Below are 23,131 nucleotides of genomic sequence, written 5' to 3'. Positions count from 1 at the left end.
GCAAGACTATTCTAACTCAATATTTTTCAGAAAATGGTTTTTTGACATTTTCTTGTATAAATTCCTTCAATGCATGTTCTGTTAAAAAGACATAATTAATTTCCCACTAATTTTAAAGTTTTACACATTTTAAGAAAATATTCTATCTGCTGATATAATATATTCAGTGCAAAACTATTCTAACTCAAGTTAGAATAGTTTGACAATCACTTTTTTTTCAATTTTTTATTTTTAGAAAATCTTCAAGTTCATTTTTTTTCATTTTACAAAAAATACAAATCTTCCTTCAGTTTAATCAAAATTTAATATTATATAATTGGTCTATAATTAAAGGTCTATAATTCAATAAATAATTGCGTTGATAGTATTAAGTATCAGACATAACAACAAACCACAAATGAATTATGTATGGATGTTGTTGGCAAGTGTGAGCATAACATAATATTAATATAGCACTAAGCAGATAATAATTTGTTCTAGAATAAAATGTTATAATTTTTCATACAAATTTTCATACTTAATCACTCAGAAATTTATCAACATTTTCTTTTTCAAATGATATCTTTAATATGAATATCCAAATGAAAAATTCCTATTGTTTTGATCAACATTCGAAATGTGCCAATCGTAGACAAATCAACTTTAATATAACATTCATGAAGAAATATTATAATCTTGTAGACAAATCAACTTTAATATAACATTCATGAAGAAATATTATAATCTATGTCATATCTTTACTCTATTTTTTTATACCTTATGCTTTTTACAGGACATGAAAAACAGTATAGAAACTTTTAAAATAGGCAGACAATTGTATGTTTTGACTTTTTGTCATTATAACTTTAATATAACTTTATAAGCATTTTTTTCTGTATTTGAGTTTATCTACATGTATATTTGCCACCAGACTTGCCCATATACTCCAGAAAACAAAAGTATTAGAGATTTAATCATTTTAGATTTTTGGAGGATAGTGCAAGATACAGAAATTCAAGAAGCTTCTCCCGGTTCTTTAGCGTGCCGAATACATTGTATTTAAGCACTCATATATGGGACCTCGATTTCAAGTCTTGTCCAAAAGAGTGATTAGTAATTTAGTTTGCCAGCCCATGAATTGTACCCACAATGTCGAGATTACAAGTCTCACTTTCTGACCGATTAAGCTATGCATGCTTGCACTGAGGTCTAACATAGGTCTTATATGCAGTTTCTTTTATCTTTTTATTTGGAGTTTTAACATTTCTTCTGATGAATCTGAGGGAGTTATTTGCTTTAGATGTGATGCTGTTTATATGTTTGGTCCATGAAAGGTCTTGACTAATAGTGACTCCTAAGTATTTCGCTTCTTGAGTTGAGTTTAGTTGGATGTTATGGAGGGTATAAGGAAAAATTACAGGGTTTCTTTTTCTTGTTATCCTGAGAACTCCACATTTGTCAGGGTTGAACTCCATGGACCAGTCTTTTTCCCATTTTTCTAAAGCATGAAGGTCATCTTGGAGGGTTTGGGCATCATGTTTAGATCTGATGGTTAGGTAGACAACAGTATCATCTGCAAAGAGTCTAACCTTACCTTTGACACTATCTGGGAGGTCATTTATGTAAGAAAGGAAAAGGCAGGGACCTAAAACCGAGCCTTGGGGGACACCTGAGAGAACTGGTAGTATTCCTGATTTTTGACCTTCAACTACAACTTGTTGGGAGCGTGACTTAAGGAAGGAATGGACCCAATTTGTAACCTCATAACTTATACCCAATCTTTCTAGTTTACTCACAAGTTTGTGATGGTCCACCTTATCAAATGCCTTACTGAAATCCATGACTATGACATCAGTTTGTTGGCCACTTTCAAGATTGTCATGAATTTCCTGGGAGAAGCTTACTAGCTGGGACTCACAACTCCGTTTTGACCTGAAGCCATGTTGATAGGGGCTAAGGATGTTGTGTTTATCATAAAAGGACATAATATTGGACACTAAGATGTGCTCCATCAATTTGGACGCTATGCATGTGAGGGAGATTGGTCTATAATTGCTGGGTTTGCATTTTGGGCCTTTTTTGTAAACTGGGGCAATTATTGCATGCTTCCAGTCTTCTGGGACAATACCTGTTTTAAGTGAGATCTGGAAGATGTGGGTCAGTATGGGAGTAACCTCTTGATGGAGCTCTTTTAATAACCTAGGGGAAATTTGGTCAGGACCAGAAGCTTTATTTGGGTTTAGGTCTTTTAAAAGTTTCTTCACACCATCTTCCGATATAGATACTTCTGGCATAGATGGGTGGTGTTTTGGAATAAGCTTCTGTTTGCAAGCCTGGGATAAGCTAAGGGGCTGAGGCCGAGAGAAGACAGACTCAAACTGGGAGTTAAGGATATCTGCTTTTGCAACTGGATCAGTAAATGTTTGACCTTCTGATTTGAGGGGTGCCACACCACAGCTTTCAGTTTTATTACTTTTAACATATTGGTAGAATTTTTTATTTTTCACATTTTGGGAGTCTTGGCTAAAAATGACAGAGTCTAGGTATTGCCAGTATGCTTTCCTAGTTTCTCTTTGGATTTCACTTTTCTAATAATATGTGGTATAAATTGTATAAATTTTATTATGTAATTATCCAATAATCAATAAAATATTCCTGTTCTATCCAAATTGATATGGAGATATATATCCTAGTAACCCTTCTCCATGACATAGACATATTTGCAGGTCAAACGTTGCAAGATATTTTAAGCAGACGAATTGTGTCTAAAGACTAAACAGGTAATTTTAAGTGTAAAAAAATCACGGGGTTGGACAACTAGAGTGAGACATGTTCAATGCTTGCTTCAGCTACACTGAGGAAGTTATGTTTATCAAATTATCAATTTACAGACTTTGCTTGAGAATGAGAGAGGTCTTAATATAAACAGTCAAGTGAGTCATGAATGACAGTGTCAGTGGGTCAGCTCGGCCAAAAAGTTTCTAAATCATTTACAGATCTATCACAAATTTGCAAATATTTTTTTCTTCTTCTAAATGCAACAAGTGTATTTATGGATAATTATATAGACATTCATTAACCTAAAATGAATTCAAATTAAGCAGAATATAAACAAAATGTGTTACAAACCGGTACTTCCTGATTTATGATTCAAAATGGCGAGATCACATGACCAAAATCCATAGTGCGTAATGTTCTCTACTTTTTATCAAGTAAAAAAAGAAATAATGTATAAAAAAAATTAAAAAAAAAAATTATGGCACTATTGTGTAAATAACTTTATTTCAGAATCTCATTTTATAGAAAATATTTCTTTTCACAACTTAGATTATGTTTGTACATGTGCATCACGTGTAGGGCAACAATAACAACAACAATTCTATCAAACTATGATGTAATGGATTAAACTCAACTGCTGGTCTTGTAAAATGCCCTGGAGATACCTTATCAGGTAATACAGAAAATACCATAATATATTAGTGTCTAATCACAGGAGCCCCATATTGAATAGACCGATCCTTGAACACCTGAAATGTATGAGAGTAGCAGACGCTTCTCTATTAGATCTATGTGTGAACTTTTAGTTTTACTAAACACATGCTAAAAACATGAACTCAAAGAAAAAATGGGAAGGGGGATGCTCTCAGCTTCTCTTTCCCCTTGGTATTTGCAAATTTTAGAGAAGGCACAGGGAATCGTAAGATGATTGAAGATCCACTGCAACATGTAAGATGGCATGTTTGCTCAGGGAAACATAATTTTAGGAAGTGGCTAGCTGTTTAAAGACACAAAATAACATGTGCATTTTCATCTTTCATATAATTTTGAAAAGTGCCAATGGCTAGCGGTATGTGACTGATGAAGAACTTTTGGCTAGCCATACGTGCCCGTACCACTAGCCCCTTCCTTACATTTAAGGTGACGCAGCTTAGTTTTAGCCGCCAATGTCTTAACTGAAGCTGAAGTGAGTGGACCTGAAATATTCCAGAGACAACGAGGAAGGGTGCTTGAGCTATTAGCAACCCTTGAAACACAGCTTGAAAGGCACAAACAGCCCTTTTCACGGCTTTGTTTAGTTTATTTACATAGCAAACTGTAGTGTATCTTATTTTCTGAAATTAATTTTTATGCATTTCTATGTTTCAGGTTCTTTACCCATAATGAGCAACTTATCCAGAAGGTAAGGTTTTTTCATGATCAGTTATTTATTAGCCTGACCTATTAGAAGGAAAGGGAGAGCTGTCTTGTAGACATTCAAGTGTTAGAGTCGCAGTCAAACTTTGGTTAAGTTTTTGCATGCAAGCTGGTTAAAACTTCACACACTTATTTGAAATATTACTAAAAATATTACTAAATGTTTGATGAACTAATATAAAATAATCCTTGTGTTCATTTGGTGTCAGAACTACATGTACGTAGTCTACTCTGACCAAATATCCTCAATGTCATTTGTTTAATTATTAATCAAAATAATATCTTTTTAAGTGGCAAGTGTATTTAAGTTTAAACACATTAATTACTTCATGACTTTAATGACAGCTTGGAACTTATTTCAACTTCTCCGGCTTGGTCACTCTTGAATGTGCTTATCTGTCCCCAGTATAGCTCAGACCTTTGATATCTGGGTTGAGATGGCAGACAGCCTCCTGGTGCTTTTATGTATGAGTAGTTTACTAAGATGTTAAGTCATTATTGCAAATCAGCGTTGAAGGAAAAAGTGTACATACAAAATTACACTGAAATGTTCATAAGTCTATCAAATATGTTTTAATTTTTCTTACTGTCCTGGTTTGTCATATTTTAAAATATGATGCACTTTATATTTTAAAATATTTTGCAATAGACATGATTTGAAGATTCTTTACTCATATCTAATAAATTGTTTATCATTTTATTGTAGCTATCAGAAACTGGACCAATACGTTATGCAGCTAGAATGACAGTATACTGGTTCTTAAGGGCTAAAGAAACAGGTAATGCATATTTGTATTTATCCTGTCACTTGTATCAATTTTGGCCCGATAACAAGGTGCCGTATATTTTTACTGATCTATGGCACTTGATCATGTGGTATGCATGGTTTGCCGGACTACTTTTCAAGAAAATTTATTATTATTATATTTGGTGGTTAAATTTGTTTTCGCCTCAGAGTTTCCAATAGATCTTCTGTGTGTAGAATAACATATTTTGGAAACGTTGATAAAACTTTGTTTGTTTATTTTATTGCACTCTATAATTTTTCAAGCGTAATAAAAATTATTAAAATTGAAATAAATGTAAAACTTAACTCGTTTGCGACATTAAAATAGCATACATTGTACTTGATTTGATTGTTTTGCATGTGCTGTTTGGCGCTACATTGTGACGTCACGTAAACAATACTTTAAAGGTCTGTACAGCCTTAACGACTGAATAAAAGATATTGGTGTTCGAATTCATTTTCTTAGTTAGACCATTTTCTTTCATTCTAGATAGTTTTCACAACAAAATTCGACAAAAAATTGTTTTTATTTATCACATTTTTCAAACAAAATGGCGCCCTCAATGTGAAAATACACAGGGAGATAATAAGAACGGCGAGTGCATTGTTGTAGAATAATGCACGCTTCGGGCCATCTTTGTTTATATAGAAACATTTCCGATAGTGTGATTAAAGGTAGTTTGCCTAATAAAATTCTTTAAAAAAAACGGTGACAGGAAAGACTTCGGCTCACCCAATAAATTCCTCTGCCTCGCCAGATAAACTTTCTCCATCCACGGCACCAACCTATTATTCTCTATATCATGTTTGACTATTGCTTTCCTCAATTTTTAGCTCTTCTGACATGGTGAGCTTTTGTGATTGCTTTTTCGTCCGGCGTCTGGCCGTCCGTAAACTTTTACTTTAAACAATATCTCCTCATAAATGGCTAAGCTAATTTCATCCAAACTTCACAAGAATGTTCCTTTGGTACATCCATGCCATCTGATCTTGTTCTGCACTGTACACTATTCAGTCAGGACATATTTTGAAATTTTCCTAAAGAGGATAAATGGATTTGTCCAGATTGAAATATGTACAAGTCCATTTTAGATATTTAATGTGGTAAGGCTAAATTGTCTTGTTTTGAGTTTGATTTGTCAATGGACTGCTTAGAAATTGACAAAAGGACAGGTCTGTTACAGGGGTTATTCCCTGAATTGAGAATTAATTAACTGTTTCAATTTAAATTCACCCATTTCATTTCTGGAAATTAAGGTGATTAACTGCTTAATTTTCAATGTCCAGTGAGGCTACTTAATTAATTTAGAAAATTTTTCTTGTCAGATTTTTTTCCTGGAAAATAGTGCATGAGGGGTCTGTCTTCACCATTGAAGCTAGAAAGTCACCATATGACCTTTACAGTGTTGGTGTAAAGTTTAACACAACCAAAAGGATTTACATTATATAAAAAAGTTAGATTGTTTGCTTTCTTTCAGGTATTGAAAAATTAAAGAGAGACCCTAATTCAATTGAAGACACATCAAGAGGAAAACGGTTTTCTGACAGATTTAAAGAGGAGTTGGAGAAAGGAATGAAAGAATTAGAAGATAAGAAAGATAAGGATAGGAATTAATGAAAAATCTCATGTAAAAACATTGGTGAAATTTTTTCGGGATGATTCTTGAATATTCAGGATTTTAAGACTAAAAAAAAACCACATTTTCTCTTCATAATACTGTAAAAAATGTGGCAACATACAGGTTTAAAAAAAAATGTCTTTCACTCATGGATAAGTTTTGCGTAAAGTCATTTATATTACTCACTATTTCAAGGAATGGAAGGAAAAGGTGCCAAAGCAACTGTGATCATATACTTAATCATAATGCATTTTTAACAAATTTACCAAAAAAATATGTGTAATGGATTATTAATATTGCACAGTGAAAATTTAACCTTAATTTGCTGAATTGGTGTAATTTTCCCTGAATGTTTGTAATTGAATTGCCTATCTTTGAATTTGGATCCATTCAAAGTTACTTTATTATGAAAATACAAAAATCGAGTCACCAATGGAAACTGTACATTTGCTTGGTCAGACAGCTCAGGTCTATGCTGGTTGGAAAGACTAATCTATTTTGTTCCAGCAGGTTAAAGCAGCACGCCTCCAGATTTATGCTAATTTTCATGAACATTTTGAAAATGTATTTTAAAGTAAAATATTGTGAAGTGAACAAAGAAAGTAAATTATACATTGCAAACGGCACTTACAGTCCACGTAAATAACCAAAAAGAGGTCAAAATATACATTAATACCTCTAACTGTGTTAGTAACGCAGTAGAATTATAGTGATTTATGCTGCAAAATCGGTCATTTATCGCACATAACTTGTAAATAATTAATTATATATTGATTCTTTTATTTTTCTTGAGATCTTAATACATTTTTTTTTTAAAGATTGAATTTCTTGAAATATTTTGGCTCATCTGGAGGCATGCAGCTTTAAGGGTTGCTATGTATACTTTTCGAAATTATGCAGACTTTCGAGATTTATAGTGTTTAGTCAGTGTCAATTTTCTTGCGTTAATTATACCCCCGCACAACAAAGTTGTAAGGGGGGTATACTGGAATCAGCTTGTCCGTCCGGCAGTCCAGCTGTCCGGCTGTCCGGCCGTCCGTCGGTTTTTTCTTGTCCGCCCAATAACTTAAGATATCTTTGACCCTTAGTCTTCATATTTGGCATGGAGGTTAGTCATGATTAGTAGATGACCCCTATTGAATTTGAGGTCACTAGGTCAAAGGTCAAGGTCACAGGGGCCTTGACTTCAAAAAGCTTGTCCGCCCAATAACTTAAGATTCCTTTGACCTACAGTCTTCTTATTTGGCATGGAGGTTAGTCATGATTAGTAGATGACCCCTATTGATTTTGAGGTCACCAGGTTAAAGGTCAAGGTCACAGGGGCCTTGACTTCAAAAAGCTTGTCCGCCCAATAACTTAGATTCCTTTGACCTACAGTCTTCATATTTGGCATGGAGGTTAGTCATGATTAGTAGATGACCCCTATTGATTTTGAGGTCAAAGGTCAAGGTCACAGGGGCTTTGACTTCAAAAAGCTTGTCCGCCCAATAACTTAAGATTCCTATGACCCATAGTCTTCATATTTGGCATGGAGGTTAATCATGATTAGTAGATGACCCCTATTGATTTTGAGGTCATCAGGTCAAAGGTCAAGGTCACAAGGGCCTTGACTTCAAAAAGCTTGTCCCCCCAATAACTTAAGATTCCTTTGACCCATTGTCTTCATATTTGGCATTGAGGTTAGTCATGATAAGTAGATGACCCCTATTAATTTTGAGGTCATCAGGTCAAAGGTCAAGGTCACAGGGGCCTTGACTTCAAAAAGCTTGTCCGCCCAATAACTTAAGATTCCTTTGACCCATAGTCTTCATATTTGGCATTGAGGTTAGTCATGATTAGTAGATGACCCCTATTGACTTTGAGGTCACCAGGTCAAAGGTCACAGGGGCCTTGACTTCAAAAAGCTTGTCCGCCAAATAACTTAAGATTCCTTTGACCCACAGTCTTCATATTTGGCATGGAGGTTAGTCATGATTAGTAGATGACCCCTATTGAATTTGAGGTCACCAGGTCAAAGGTCAAGGTCACAGGGGCCTTGACTTCAAAAAGCTTGTCTGCCCTATAACTTAAGATTCCTTTGACCCACAGTCTTCATGTTTGGCATGGAGGTTAGTCATGATTAGAAGATGACCCCTATTGATTTTGAGGTCACCAGGTCAAAGGTCAAGGTCACAGGGATTTTGACTTCAAAAAGTTTGTCTGCCCAATAACTTTAGATTCCTTTGACCCACAGTCTTCATATTTGGCATGGATGTTGATAATGATAAGTAGATGACCCCTTGTGATTTGAGGTCACTGGATCAAAGGTCAAGGTCATCGGGACTTTGACTTCAAAAAGTTTGTCCACCCATTTACTTAAGATTCCTTTGACCCACAGTTTTCATATTTGGCATGGATGTTGATCATGACTATAAGGTGACCCCTTTTGACTTTGAGGTCACTGGGTCAAAGGTCAAGGTCACAGGGACCTTGACAAAAAAAGCTTTTCTTCTCAATTGTTAAAGAATGTCCTGTCCGCAATGTATTGATTTTGACATTTTCACATTTGAAGCTTGTAGAATACATAACTTAGCAATGCACTGGCTTAGTAACCTCAGATTTGGCAGGGAGGTTGTCCTTGAGCTCTAAATGGCCACTGTTGATTCTGACAAAGTGGTATGCGGGGGTATTCACGCCAAGATAGTGGCAGTTCTAGTTGAAATTATTTTAATTTTGTATACTAGTCTTAGTGATGTTAATTTTATGACAATCTCAACATTTTATAATTTAATAGCTAAAGGGGGAATAACTGTTGCATTGAATGTCTTATTTAATTGAGAAATTTACTTTATGTAATGTATATCTGCTAGATGTAAGGATGTTTCATATTTCTTCTCAGGTATCAGATAGAGTTTGTCACAATTATGAATAGAAAAAACACAACACATTGTTGCACTGATACAAATTTGACATGTTTTTTAAAAGATAATGTAATGTAAAGTTTGGAAATATTAATTTATCAATTACTGGTAATTGTTATGCAGATTGTCTTTGTTAATAAAGTTTTTTTTTTAATTTTTGTTTTATTTTGTATCGAGGTGTTTGGTCTTTTAAAGAATTGTAATGGAACTCTTGTCATGTTCCAAGTAACTTCTGAAGTTGATGACTATATATTATATATTGTTTATCTTCTATTTTGCTGACATTTGAGAGGTGAATATGACTAAATGGGGCTTTTGTTTGAACTCATCAAAAGTTCTATCTGAAAACAATATTGATGAGTTCAAACAAAAGCCCCATTTAGTCAAATTCACTTCTCGAACGTCAGCAAAATAGAAGATAAACAATATATAATATATAGTCATCAACTTCAGAAGTTACTTGAAACATGACAAGAGTAAAACAAATAAATGTCAGTTTTCTTTAATTTTCCTTTCCATATTGGAAAGGAAAGTTAAAGAAAACTGACATTTATTTGTTTTTTTTTCCTCTGGTGTTTTCATAATTTTCTCAGGTGTACACATGCTTTTCATTATTTCATTTACCATTTTCAATTTAGAAGAGCAATAGCATGTCCCTAAACATAGGCATTCGGCGTATTTGTCCTGCCAACACTGGTAACATTATCAGAGTAATCTCCCGTTGATCACCAAGAACAACATTACTTTCCATCACCCATTTACTATACATATAAAATATACAAGCTACATAAGGCAAATGTCCGTGTCCCTTAATAATTGCCTATAACGCACCCTCTACAAAATGTCTGCCTTACAAACTAGAGATAGTTGGTTCAAGCATTACTATACTGTGATTACTGGCTGAATGAAGCACTTGATAACTTGATACTCAAGTGCTAATTCGTAACCGTAAATTTATTTCAGGACAGTAAAATAGTAAAATCTGCGTTCTGTATAGACTCTGTAGTGCACGGAAAGTTAAAAAGTAAAACATGCCTCTGTTGCCCCCGTATCCCCGGGAATGGGGTCCGAAAATGACTGATATATAATTAATGCTAAAATGGTTTGAGATGTATATATAATGCACAGGAAAGTGCGCAAAAATGACGGTTCCATTTCAATATAAAACATTGCAACCCGTAAATTACTTTGATTCATCTCAAGTACATTTTAATTGATTGGAAAAAATTGGGAAATTAAGATAAACGTATTTTTAATTTGATTTTCTTTGGTTAGTATATGTAAATACTTTATTTTATGCGTATTATATGGTAAATATTTATGTATTTGACTCCCATCCACCAAACCTGTAAATAAGGTTAATGTGGTTTATTGACTTTTTGAATACTCTGTTAGCACCAATTTCAGAAATGTATTTATAGAAATGAAGAATAAATTATAAAGAACGGAAACTAATTCGATTGCAGAAATTCTGTAACTTTTGGTTTAAACATATTTATTTAAGCTGGATTGGGAAACAAGTTCTTACAACTTATATTAATCACTTTCAAGTCCGCTTCCTGGAACCAACCAGTACTGGTGTCATATGAAGAAACATGGTCGTGCCCCGAGTAGGGCTCGAACCCATGATCTCTGGGTTGACTTTTAACACTTCACAAATTCTTTTAATTATTTACCAGAATCAAAAGAAATTGAACTATTTAAAATATGAAATATTCTATTGGAATTTTAACTCGTTAATGCAAAATATGACATATTTTCCATAATTATCACAATAATTTTATCGGGGTATGTAAAGATGTCCACGCATATTTGTCCTTTTTTCCAAAATAATTCAACATTTTTGACACGTGACACTTAAACCATTAAAGTTTAATTTTGGTAACATTTGTTACGAAGCAGAGTTTGCATATTGTTATAAAGTAGGCATGAATTAATAAGTTATACGTGCAAGTATCACTTGCCCCTCACCGCTGTGGTTTCGACTCGTGCCAGGGACTTTGGATTCTTTTTAATGTGAGGAAACTATCCAGCTAGCTTACGGAAAGTCGGTGGTTCTACATAGGTGCCCGTTCGTGCCTGAAATAATGCACGGAAGGGCACGTGAGGTCTTTCTCCACCAGTAAAGCTGGAACGTTGCCATATGATCTATACTGTGTCGGCGTGAGGTAAAATGATTAAAATCCAATCAGTCAAACAAACAAACAAATACGTGCAAGAAGAGCTTTCATGAAAAAAATCCTCTACAAGCCCAAAACAGTGTTTTCAGGAATATCATATACAATTTGATGAAGTATTGTTGATTAATAATGAAACGTTATGAAATAGAAGATTATCCGAGATTTTTCACAATATATTAATTTTTGTATAGCAAACTGAATTTTTTTTCGCATCTGCAGAATGATATATGTCATAGACACTTGTCGATTTGCTCATAATTTATGGTAGTGTGGGGCCGGGGTGTGTTTGTTGTTGTTGCCTTTTACATGACGTGCTGGACTTGATATATTTTTTCGAGATTTCACAATTTGTGGCAAGTGACTTGGCCAATAACTTGTAATCATTCGCTCACCCCATTTGTCAAGAATAATTATTTTCATTGTGAAAAATGGCCCATAAAACACCCTTAACTAAAATCAAGCTAAGACTCGACTAAAAATACTATCTCCAGTTTAATTCTGAGAATATTTCTTTGTTATCTTTTGTATATATAATAAATGTATTTCCGTTTTTGAATGCTCCAGCTAGCTAATATATGTAAGGCATTTAAACTTTATGCTTGAAGAGTTTTTGGATCTCTGTGGAGTTCCTTTAACTTCTGAAGCAAAATGTTGATTGGTTGCTGTACTAGTTGAACTTATAAATTTTAAATGATGTTAACGATTGACAATAATAAGTTGTCATAATTTCTCGGATAACGAGCAAGAACAATACACCCTAGCATACCGCAATAAATCGATGACGTTATAGAGCCACAGAATTTATTCAGGTCAAAGTCTGTGTTTGGAATTTTAAAGAAATACATAATCAGAATATTCGTTTCAAATTGTTAATATAAAGAGGAATAAAACGACATAAATTTTCTCAGTTCAAATTTACAATCTAAAGTACAAGAAAACATTGATACTTAGTTCACCTTTGTGGTGTATAAAAGAAACCATTAATTTTCCCATGTTCACCTTTGGAATATACATAGCAAAAATCATAGATTTCTGAAGTTCACATCTTGAAAATTATTGAGGAAACCATAGTTTTTTTCTCAGTTCACTCTTGGAATAAAAAAGAAAATAGATCACCTGTGGAATATACAATTTGTGGTTATATTGAAAGATTAAACTGTTTATTTCGTTCTTTATATATATTTTTGAGAAACCGAATTTATATACTAAGCTCATATAAATAATATTAAGAGTTAAACATGTGAATTTCCAATATTTTAGAGTTGGAAGTGAAATCAGATTTGACATACAATTTCATGTAATTTGTCCGGTTCAGTGTAAAGTAACTGCACTCAAATAACGTGATAGAATATTTGTATTCTGCTTAGTTATTATTGTTTCCTATCTGGACACTATGCCATCTAGTGAGCCATGTTTAAAGATAGGAATGTTATTAGCACTTCTAACAATACCAGCGGCTATTGTTGCCTTAGTGCTGCCATGGTGGGCTTTTAGAGAAGACGATTTCTTCGGTGAATCCTGGAAATTGAACATTGGTCTGTGGAAATGGTGCCAAAAGACCGTGGACATCGATGGCGATTCTTCAACTGCATGCCGAAGACATACTTCACCCGAAGGTATAAACCTTATGTTTATGTTTTATATGCAGTTAGATAAAGTACGTGCATATCTGTTTCTTACATAGAATAACTTTTCCGAAATAATGTATTTGGATAGCTGAAATCTCAATTAAAGGTCTACATATTCAACAACTGTCCTTAATTAGAAGTAATCTCTCAATGCCATTTTCGGAATATTAAGTTACGTGACGATGCCGAATGAACAGTATAATTACATCAGACTGCCTTTTACAGAATACATGGTAACGCCACGATATATTCTCTCAGAATATAAATTTACGTCACGATGATTTTTTTAGAATATACAGAGGATATTTGTTAAGTTCAGTGTAAGATCGGAGTATATTTCACCGAGTGAGCACCAAAAGGTATATTTCACGAGTGGCGCAGCCACGAGTGAAATATGAACTTTTGGTGTTCACAAGGTGAAATATATTTCGATCTTACACTAAACTAAACAAATTTCCTTTGTATTATATGTAATGAAACGTTTTAAAAAGACATTTAACCTAATACTAAATGAAAGCGCGCCAAATAATACTACAACGTGACGTCATCTAGGACGTCACGTCATTAGGTTGGTTTCCAGTACTGTGCACGCTGGTATTTCATTGAAACAACGCAAAGAGGCATACATTCAAAAAAGCGAAATTATCAAATTGGTAGTTTCACTGTTTTAAGCAGTGAAATTATCAGTTTTATATCACTGATATATTTCTATAAACCACCGAAAAGCATGTTATAAATATATATAGACCCGTCACGAAGTCGTTTTTAGGTCACGATGCCTTTTTAAGAATATACTGAGTATAGTAACTTCATGATGCCTTTTTCAGAATTTACATAGTTCCGGCACGATGCCTTTTTTAGGATATAAAGTAACGTCACGCTGCCTTTTGAGAATATAAAGTTACGTCACGATGTTCTTTTCAGCATATAGAGGATATTGAATGAGTGTAAGTTCAATACTGAATTTATTGCACGAGTTGAATAGAATTATATTATGCGAGCCTCTGGCGAGCATAATATTCGTATCGATTTATTCAACTCGTGCAATAAATTCAGTAATGAAGTTACACGAATTTAATATTCTATTTATCACATACCCAAAATAAAGACCGTTTAAGGTAAAATAAGAGTCATTTTTCATTGACGCTTCTATAGTATAACGCTAACATTTAGCGCGTCTTTACACTATGTTTGAATAACGCTAATGACGTCACGTCAAAATATATGCACGGCCGTGCAATACCATATTTACGGAGTCGCAAAATCGGCACGGGTGTGTGATAAATAGAGGATATTGAATGAGTGTAAGTTTCATACTGAATTTATTGCACGAGTTGAATAAAATTATATTATGCGAGCCTCTGGCGAGCATAATATTATTTTATTCAACGAGTGCAATAAATTCAGTACTAAACTTACACGAATTTAATATTCTATTTATCTCATACCCAAAATAAAGACCGTTTAAAGTGAAATAAGAGTCATTTTTCATTGACGCACTTGTAGTATAACGCTAACATTTAGCGCGTCTTTATACTATGTTTTTATAACGCTAATGACGTCACGTCAAAATATATGCACGGCCGTGCAATACCATATTTACGGAGTCGCAAAATCGGCACGGGTGTGTGATAAATAGAGGATATTGAACGAGTTTAAGTTCAATACTGAATTTATTGCACGAGTTGAATAAAAATTATATTATGCGAGCCTCTGGCGAGCATAATATTATTTTATTCAACGAGTGCAATAAATTCAGTAATGAACTTACATGAATTTAATATTCTATTTATCACATACCCAAAATAACTACCGTTTAAAGTGAAATAAGAGTCATTTTTCATTGACGCGTCTATAGTATAACGCTAACATTTAGCGCGTCTTTACACTGTGTTTGTATAACGCTAATGACGTCACGTCAAAATATATGCACGGCCGTGCAATACCATATTTACGGAGTCGCAAAATCGGCACGGGTGTGTGATAAATATAGTTAAAGTCACGATGACTTTTTCAGGATATATAGTTACGTCACGATGTCTTTTGATATTTGCTCTGCTACTACATGCACTAGGACTGGTGGCGGTGGTTGTTCAAAGATGGTTTGTACAAGAGCTGATCCTTCTTACAGTGTTCGGACCTCTCCTTTTATGTTTTGCAGGTTTGTTAGGAAAATATTTTTTTTCGAATAACACATAATTTTATCTAGTTTAGTGTAGCAGAAATAAATTTATTTAAGCATTTGTCACAACGGCAAAATTTAAGCGTTAGACTGCTGATCATTTTTTTAGTAAAATAACTCGACTCACAAGTCCCAGTCTGGCCTCGAGGTTAAAACTTATAAAACTTTTTTTTTTTACTGAATTCCGTCCCAAATCTCGGATTTTTTATTTTTTTTTATTATTTTTTTTTCGTTGGCCGAATACTAAGAGGATATTTTTTCGTTTGCGTGAAATATGGAATATATTTTCACGAAACATGATAAAATGTCATATATTTTCACGAGCCGGGACGGCGAGTGAAAATATGTGGCATTTTATCATGTTGAGTGAAAATATATACCATATTTCACGAAAAACGAAAAAATGACCTTTTTATTTAATTTTATTATCAAAGAAAATGGTAACGAATCCCCGTGCTTGCTACCAACTGCAATTGTACAGCGGGCAGTAATTTATGCGTAAGCAGGCGCTGTTTGGCGCTACATTGTGACGTCATGAAAACAACTCTTTTAAACGTCTGTACAGCGTTAATTACTGAATTAAAGATATTGGTGTTCGGATTAATTTTCTTAGTTAGACCATTTTCTATCATTCTAGACAGTTTTCAAAACAAAATTCAAGATAAAGTTGTTTTGTATTTATCAGATTTTTCAAACAAAACGGCGAAAGAAGTCCGTTAAAATAAATATGAGTTTTGACTCCGCCCACTTTCATATTTATATTTCATATTTATTTTTAAAAAATATGAAACATATTTGACTGATATAGCACCATATTTCATGGGTAAAATTAAATAAACATTCTTATCTTATCTAAGAAATAAGCTTACACATTTTCATGCTAGCTTCAGACCCTGGTATCATACAAGAAAAGCCAACATTGGTATTAGTATCTAACGCTTTAACCCATTTAACTGGATCTCTCGGCTGGGAGGCAATATCTATAGACCAATAAGCCAATTTAAGGCTTCTATCAGATTGGTCATTAAGAATGTTCCCAAATCCTCTCAGGTTCTGTATTCTTCTACCCGCACGCATACAAATGTTAAAACTAAAGAAAAATATATCAAAGATTTAGGCAATTTATAAATTTATTTGCATATAACTCAATAAAATATCTAGCTTCAACATATTTCTACCCATATTAAGAAATGTAAACTCTTTTCTTAGTGCATATCTTTTTAACAGGTATTCCAAAATAAATGGATACTTGTAAAAATAATAAAAATATAGTGAAATATGGATTCAGCAATTTTATAGTTAATACACAATCATTTTTTATTCAAGCTTTACTCCTTTAATTAACTAAATTTTGAGGAAAACAACAACAGAAAATTAAAAACATTATCTTATGGGATTAAGGATTTTTGAGTCGCATGCAAAAGAATATTTGCTCGATTTATAGACATTATTATCAGTATAGGTTAGTGTTTGATTGAATTAAAACTGTCACGAGACATATCAATGGAATTAATTGTGACTAACAGTTTAGTGCTTAGTAGTTGAAATTATGTTTTGAATCCATGCCTATATCAAGTATGATACGCAAAATATATAATGGGATAGTATTTAAATAATTACAAGTTGGGCGTCCGTGACCGAGTGGTTAAGGTCGTTGACTTCAAACCACTTGCCCCTCACCTCTGTGGGTTCGTTCGAATCCCGACAGGTACTTGGATTCTTTCATGTGAGGAAGCTATTCAGCTAGCTTACGGAACGTCGGTGGTTCTACTCAGGTACCCGTTCGTGCCTGAAATAATGCACGGAAGGGCACCTGAGGTCTTCCTCCACCGGTAAAGCTGGAACGTCGCGATATGACCTATACTGTGTCGATGTGACGTTAAACCAAAAACAAACAAAACAAAAATTACTTGACAAAGTATAATTGCAACCACTACAGTAATGGAGCAAGAACGATGTGCGCATATTATGTCGAATTCTATATGATTCCTCTGAAAATACAGTGCCTAAGTATAACAGAAACCACTTTTAGTTTTAAAGCGGCATGGCTCCAGATTCATGCTAATTTTCGTGAAAGTTTTGAGAATGTATTTCAAAGTATGATATTGTAGAGTAACCAAAAAGAGGCATTTACACATTATCAATAGCACTTGCAACCCATGTTAATCACCAAAAAGAGATTAAAATATGCAGAAAGAGCCCTTACTGCCTTAGTAACGCAGTAGAAATATAGATATAATTACTGGAAAAACAGCCATTAATCGCACATAACATGTTAAATATTACTTGAATTTTTAATCTTTTTACGTTTCCTAAAATCTTAGTACATTTTTCTCAAGTTTTCTCAAGTTTGATTTTATTGAAACATTTTGGCTCATCTGTAGGCATGTAATATATATATCTATAAACTGGATTTTACTTAAATAGGACTTTTAATTTTTCATAAAATTTCCATTAACGCGTTCATACAACAAAGCATAATACACAGAGAATAGTTAAACGAGAAGACATCGCGGAATCGGGAATAATAAATTCTACTTCAAGTAAACATTTTGATTAGCAACTCTGAATATTTAACTTAAATATTTATGTGACATTAAATAACGGGAAGTGACGTTCACAGAAGGTTGCTGATATTTAGTCCAATACACCAAGCCTTTTAAGACGAATCACAGTCGGATGCACATTTGAAAAACTTCTGAATAATTCAAGAACTGACAATTCTAGATCAATAATTATTGCGTCAAATGTCTATAATTATATTTTTCAACGTTGTTAATGCATTAACCATACACAGTTTCCATTTGTTACGGTATTATAAGCACCGATATTATTTCATTCGTAAAATAACTGTTTATTTGTTTACAAAGTAAAGCAAAGTCTCTGCGTTCCGTGTTATTAATTTACAGTGCAAGCTGGGGAAACCAGACGGCGACTGGACCGAGCCTTTTGTCCGGTTTTCTCAGCGGTCCGGTGCTCTCAAAGGCCTGTTAAATGTCCATGTCCTTTTGTATGAATATATTTCCCTTGTCAAAGTCATTGAACTACTATCCTATGTATGGGCTACATAACACCTCTGGAAGCGATATTTTGACCTCGAAAAAAACAACAAACAAACAAATCTGAGTCTAGCTTTCGCACGTCAAAATATTTAGACCTTGTTTAATCCCAGTTTTGAAAAGTATAAACAGAAGCGTTTTTTCAAATTATTGTCTTTCTTTAAGATTAATTTAATATCATGATCTGGAAGCAAATCTGTACAAATCTCCTTACTACCTCCAGAGATTTTTATAACAAATATGGCTCTGTGCTACCTCGTTAGCTTACACCTTAACGCAGGGATCTCTTATGTTGCTATGGGACTTCTAATCGTTCTTCGCTGTGGCTTTAAATGGCGCTAACTTACAAAAGGTCGGTTCTACCGCTGGCATATGAATTAAAATCTGCATCTACCAGTAAATAAACTTTAACGCAGGCACACACACAAGCAAGCAAAGAAACAAACACCTATATGGAGTGCATTTCATCGGTGATTGACTGTATAATTATATCGCTGAATTAGTTTCATACTGTTTAGTATTGTTTATTGGTTATCGATTTATACTGTAAATATAACTTCACAAAAAAACTTAACTGACTTTCAAACTTGAAGCTGCGTTGTGTCTTCAATATTGTTTTATTTTACAGGATTGCTTGGCTGGGTAGCAACCGTGACCTATGCAGATAAATACGTCGATACACCAGGCAACCAACCACGAGATATCCATGCAGGATGGGTGATTTCCCTTACAGCATCAGGGTTCTGTTTCATTTCGGGACTGTTGTTTGCCGGAAGACAAATTTATGAAAAATGATTTACTAAACCCAGTTGCAAAATTGTACCAGATAAGGGCAATAATGCTTTCTTTGAAATGTATCTGGGACGTAGCACAGAACATTATTTGACATCGACGTTATCATTACAGAAATTTATAAATTATGTGTATATTTGTAGTCAAAATGCTAAAAAAATATTCTCCTGAACACACCATTTTGTTAAGTCGACACGTTCTCTGTGTATTGAGAAATGTATAACTCTTCTGACTTACGGCTTAGTGAAACTCCAGGGTATAATTGCCACTGTGCCTCTGCTTAGACAAACAAAAGGCATTTAGATTGCCTAGAAACCAGAATTACTGTCAAAGTACCAATATCGATATCAAATAAGAGGACCACGATGAAAGCGAGATATACGAGACCCATTGCTTGACAAGGTCGCAATTCTTCAATACAAAAGCAGGTCATTGGAACTCATTTCTTTTATTCCGGCTATATTTCATAATACACATAAGTAGAGTTTCACTGAGCTATGCTACATGCCAAGTATCAACGTTTCCTATTAAATTTAGGCGGAATAACTGATTTGACTTCACAACTGATTTGACTTCACGACAGGGCATATTTTTACCCAGGCATATGATTGACACATCATTTATAGAAGTCCAATAGACACTGTCCTGTTGTTTCAGAGAAGCCGGTTATTTTTTTTCTGTAAATAACCTCATGGGAAGGACCCAACTTTGACCCTGGTAAGGAACTTAATACTACATGTAAGTTCAAGATAATGCACTTTCAGAGAAGAAGATACAAGTCTATGTAAATCCCATGATGACATGAGCATGATTTATACCAGCGTCAGGGCAGAATTTGGTCTCATGGGAATTATCTAATAACTTTAGTGGATGCACAAAAGATTAAGATGCTGCTATTTGTTAGGTTTCTAAGCGATGGGTACTGTAGTTTCACACAAGCAGATTTAAATGTCATTTTCTATACATGTCTATGTTTACTAAGTGACCCCTAGGGAATGGTAATCTTTTATACAGATTTTTAAAATTTTAAGTTCAAAATTTAAAAAGTTTCAAGTTACTTCATGCCAAATATCTTCGTTCTTGACATAGTTGCTTCTGAAGTTTCTAAGGATTTCATTCTGTAAGTCTAATTTTAGCTCCTTTGATCTACTTCTGTATCAGACTAAAACCATGTACATTTGTATATAATTTTACAAAAATGTGATTAACATTTACTTATGTCATGTAATTAATATAATTTAATATATTATAAGATGACACCTATACCATTAAAAGGAATTGGACAAAAGAACATATTGTTGTGTTTTGGGGGTAGAAATGTCGTACTAGTAACTTACAAATATAAGAATAAAATTGCAAGGACTGACAAAAGTGTTTAAAATGTATATACATTGTAGTTAGTATGATATATCTAAAATTCCTTTAATAGTCTCCTACAGAAATATTTGAAAAAAAGAAAGATTATTTCACTTTATATGATTTTGAATAAGATACAAAATTAAGAAAAAATGTATGTAATTAATATTTTATTATCTTCTTGCTGCATAGATTTTTGATACTGAAATATGTAGTACAAATGGATATGTCATTTGGCATTCATAATATACAAGGCAAATTAATAAAAATGTCCTGCCCTATGACAAACTGTGTTATGTGTTTCTGGCAATTAATGTAAACATGACATTCCAAAAAAGGTAGCATATAGCCCTGAAGAATATGATTGACAATAGAAATGAATCTGTGTTAGATTTAGACCAGACACCTAACTAGACTTCATCTTTGGTCTTTGACCTCTGTGTTTGACCTTAAACATTCAGATAGGGACCTGGTTCTAGCTTGTGATTGTGAGCATTTGTATTTAATAGTTTCAATATATGCACCTATGTGACACAGATTCAAAGATGATTTATGCAAAGAATAAAACATGATGGGCATTTTTTGACAAGTTAACAGAAAATCCCAAGAAATAATTCATACACAATTTTGGATGTACTGATAAGGCAATTACAGAAACATGTACAATGTACATATACTATGCGCCCATCTTTGAATGGGGGCATAAATATAAATTATTCGGGATACGGACAAAAGCCCCCCGGACGAAAGCCCCCCATCTAAAAATGACAAAGTGGACAAAAGCCCCCCCATGAAATTTACACATAGGACAAAAGCCCCCCATAAGAAAGTAAAGGTAGGACAAAAGCCCCCCACCCCACATTTTCAATCAAATTTACATATAGTGTTTTAAAGTTGTGTTTTTAATGTGTTTAAAAGATATGTATGGACATCACATGTAGGTGACATAGTGCTAAGGATGTTAATTTGATCCCTTTACAAAAGTGATTAAACATTATTATTCTGACCCTTGTTGTGTATATGAAAAGCAATGAATTCGGTATCGCATGCATGCATTATTTCATCTGTTATCATATACTTTGTTAACACTTCAATATATACATTATAAATAAACATCAAAACAAATTCTTTTCATTTTTATTAATTCATTTACACTACATGTAAATTTGATGGACCATGGGGGGGGGGCTTTTGTCCTACCGTTACTTTTTTTATGGGGGGGGGGGCTTTTGTCCTATGTGTAAATTTCATGGGGGGGCTTTTGTCCACCTTGTCATTTTTAGTTGGGGGGGCTTTCCTCCGGGGGGGGGGGGGGGGCTTTTGTCCTACACTCAAATTATTCATAGAAAATATTTCTATCACCTTTATACTCTTACAATGAAAGGAACAAAATGATTTATAACATTCTTATGAGATACAAATATTCAATTATAATAATATTCATGTCTTGTGTCAAGTTTGAAAAAAAATCTTTGTATGTGGAACAGAGAATAATATACTTAGTAAAATAAACAAGAGCTGTCAGATAGCATGCTCAACATTCTCAATGCTTGATAATGAAACAAGAGTCTGGATAATGTAGAATTTAACAAAGAGACGATTTCATACAAAAAAAAGATGGAAACAAAAATGACACCCAGTTACCAGTTTTGGATACTGACACATGAATTTTGTTACTCCAAAATGCAATCAAAACACATGTTAGTGTTACAGACCTTTGACAGCGACCTCCAATTATTATTCTGAAGACACGCATTAAGTTTCCAAAGAAACATCAAGTAGTTGGTTCACATACCTTGAAGGTTATAGTGGTTGATGTGTTATCAAGATGTACAAGAAGTTGCACCTAATTTTTATAAAACTTTAAAGTTACATTAAATAAATTTCATAAAAACAGATATAGCGACATTTCATTAATAAAGTGGGTTTCATATCGACTCCAGATCTTATTTTGGTGTCCAGACAACCAAAATGAGTTTTATAAGCATAAAAAAGGACAACCTCATTGTGGCGAAATCGGAAGAACAATATCTGTTTGCATGAGAAACTCCGCCTTCTGATCATCCGTACATCAATATTAAATCAACAAACATGACTATTAGTAGCCGTCCTACTTTAACGGTATATTTCCGCATTGTAACGGACGTTTTTATACAATTTTAATCTTTTTTTATGAGATGATTACTTTTTACTGAACCTCGTGAAGTTAAACAATTAAAATATGTTTGCACAAGAAAATCTCATATCTGTTGTGTTCCAGATATCAGTTATAACACTGTGACGTAGCGCATACACAAGCTGATTATAATCTTCATTTGCATGTTAAAATTCGTATACGAACTTTAGTGTTACCGTGGGGTTTTCAGTTTAAAATCCTTATTTATGGACAATATTTGATGAGATTTACAACAATACTGTTAAAAAGGTTCATGAAACTGTAGAATGCTTTGTTTTT

The 23,131-nt window shown here is 33.7% G+C and overlaps 2 protein-coding genes across 2 annotated transcripts; both read left to right on the top strand.

Annotated features, from left to right (window-relative positions):
• The first annotated feature begins 3,300 nt into the window (after window positions 1-3,300).
• On the top strand, window positions 3,301-7,314 carry LOC132723262 (protein NCBP2AS2 homolog). The gene is made up of 4 exons (XM_060707938.1): window positions 3,301-3,430; window positions 4,126-4,159; window positions 4,880-4,952; window positions 6,439-7,314. Exons 1-4 carry the CDS (start codon window positions 3,408-3,410, stop codon window positions 6,573-6,575), a joined length of 267 nt encoding a protein of 88 aa, XP_060563921.1. The 5' UTR covers window positions 3,301-3,407; the 3' UTR covers window positions 6,576-7,314.
• Window positions 7,315-12,411: 5,097 nt separating this feature from the next.
• LOC132723261 (uncharacterized) lies at window positions 12,412-21,014 on the top strand. Its single transcript, XM_060707937.1, has 3 exons — window positions 12,412-13,275; window positions 15,305-15,448; window positions 19,157-21,014. The coding sequence occupies exons 1-3, from the start codon at window positions 13,053-13,055 to the stop codon at window positions 19,321-19,323; spliced, it is 534 nt and encodes a 177-aa protein (XP_060563920.1). The 5' UTR covers window positions 12,412-13,052; the 3' UTR covers window positions 19,324-21,014.
• The last annotated feature ends 2,117 nt before the right edge of the window (window positions 21,015-23,131 follow it).

Source organism: Ruditapes philippinarum, unplaced genomic scaffold (genome assembly GCF_026571515.1).
Source record: "Ruditapes philippinarum isolate M1 unplaced genomic scaffold, ASM2657151v2 ctg3335_1_1_1_1, whole genome shotgun sequence".
Taxonomy (NCBI): domain Eukaryota; kingdom Metazoa; phylum Mollusca; class Bivalvia; order Venerida; family Veneridae; genus Ruditapes; species Ruditapes philippinarum.
The sequence above is the reverse complement of the archived record's forward strand: the minus strand, read 5'-3'. Positions and strand labels throughout refer to the sequence as shown.

Coding starts and splice junctions, on each gene's coding strand:
- LOC132723262 (XM_060707938.1), top strand. CDS start 3,408: ATGCCCTGGAGATACCTTATCAG. Junction 3,431..4,125: donor CCCTGGAGATACCTTATCAG/GTAATACAGAAA, acceptor TCTATGTTTCAG/GTTCTTTACCCATAATGAGC. Junction 4,160..4,879: donor ATGAGCAACTTATCCAGAAG/GTAAGGTTTTTT, acceptor ATTTTATTGTAG/CTATCAGAAACTGGACCAAT.
- LOC132723261 (XM_060707937.1), top strand. CDS start 13,053: ATGCCATCTAGTGAGCCATGTTTAAAGATAGGAATGTTATTAGCACTT. Junction 13,276..15,304: donor AAGACATACTTCACCCGAAG/GTATAAACCTTA, acceptor TGACTTTTTCAG/GATATATAGTTACGTCACGA. Junction 15,449..19,156: donor TCTCCTTTTATGTTTTGCAG/GTTTGTTAGGAA, acceptor TTTATTTTACAG/GATTGCTTGGCTGGGTAGCA.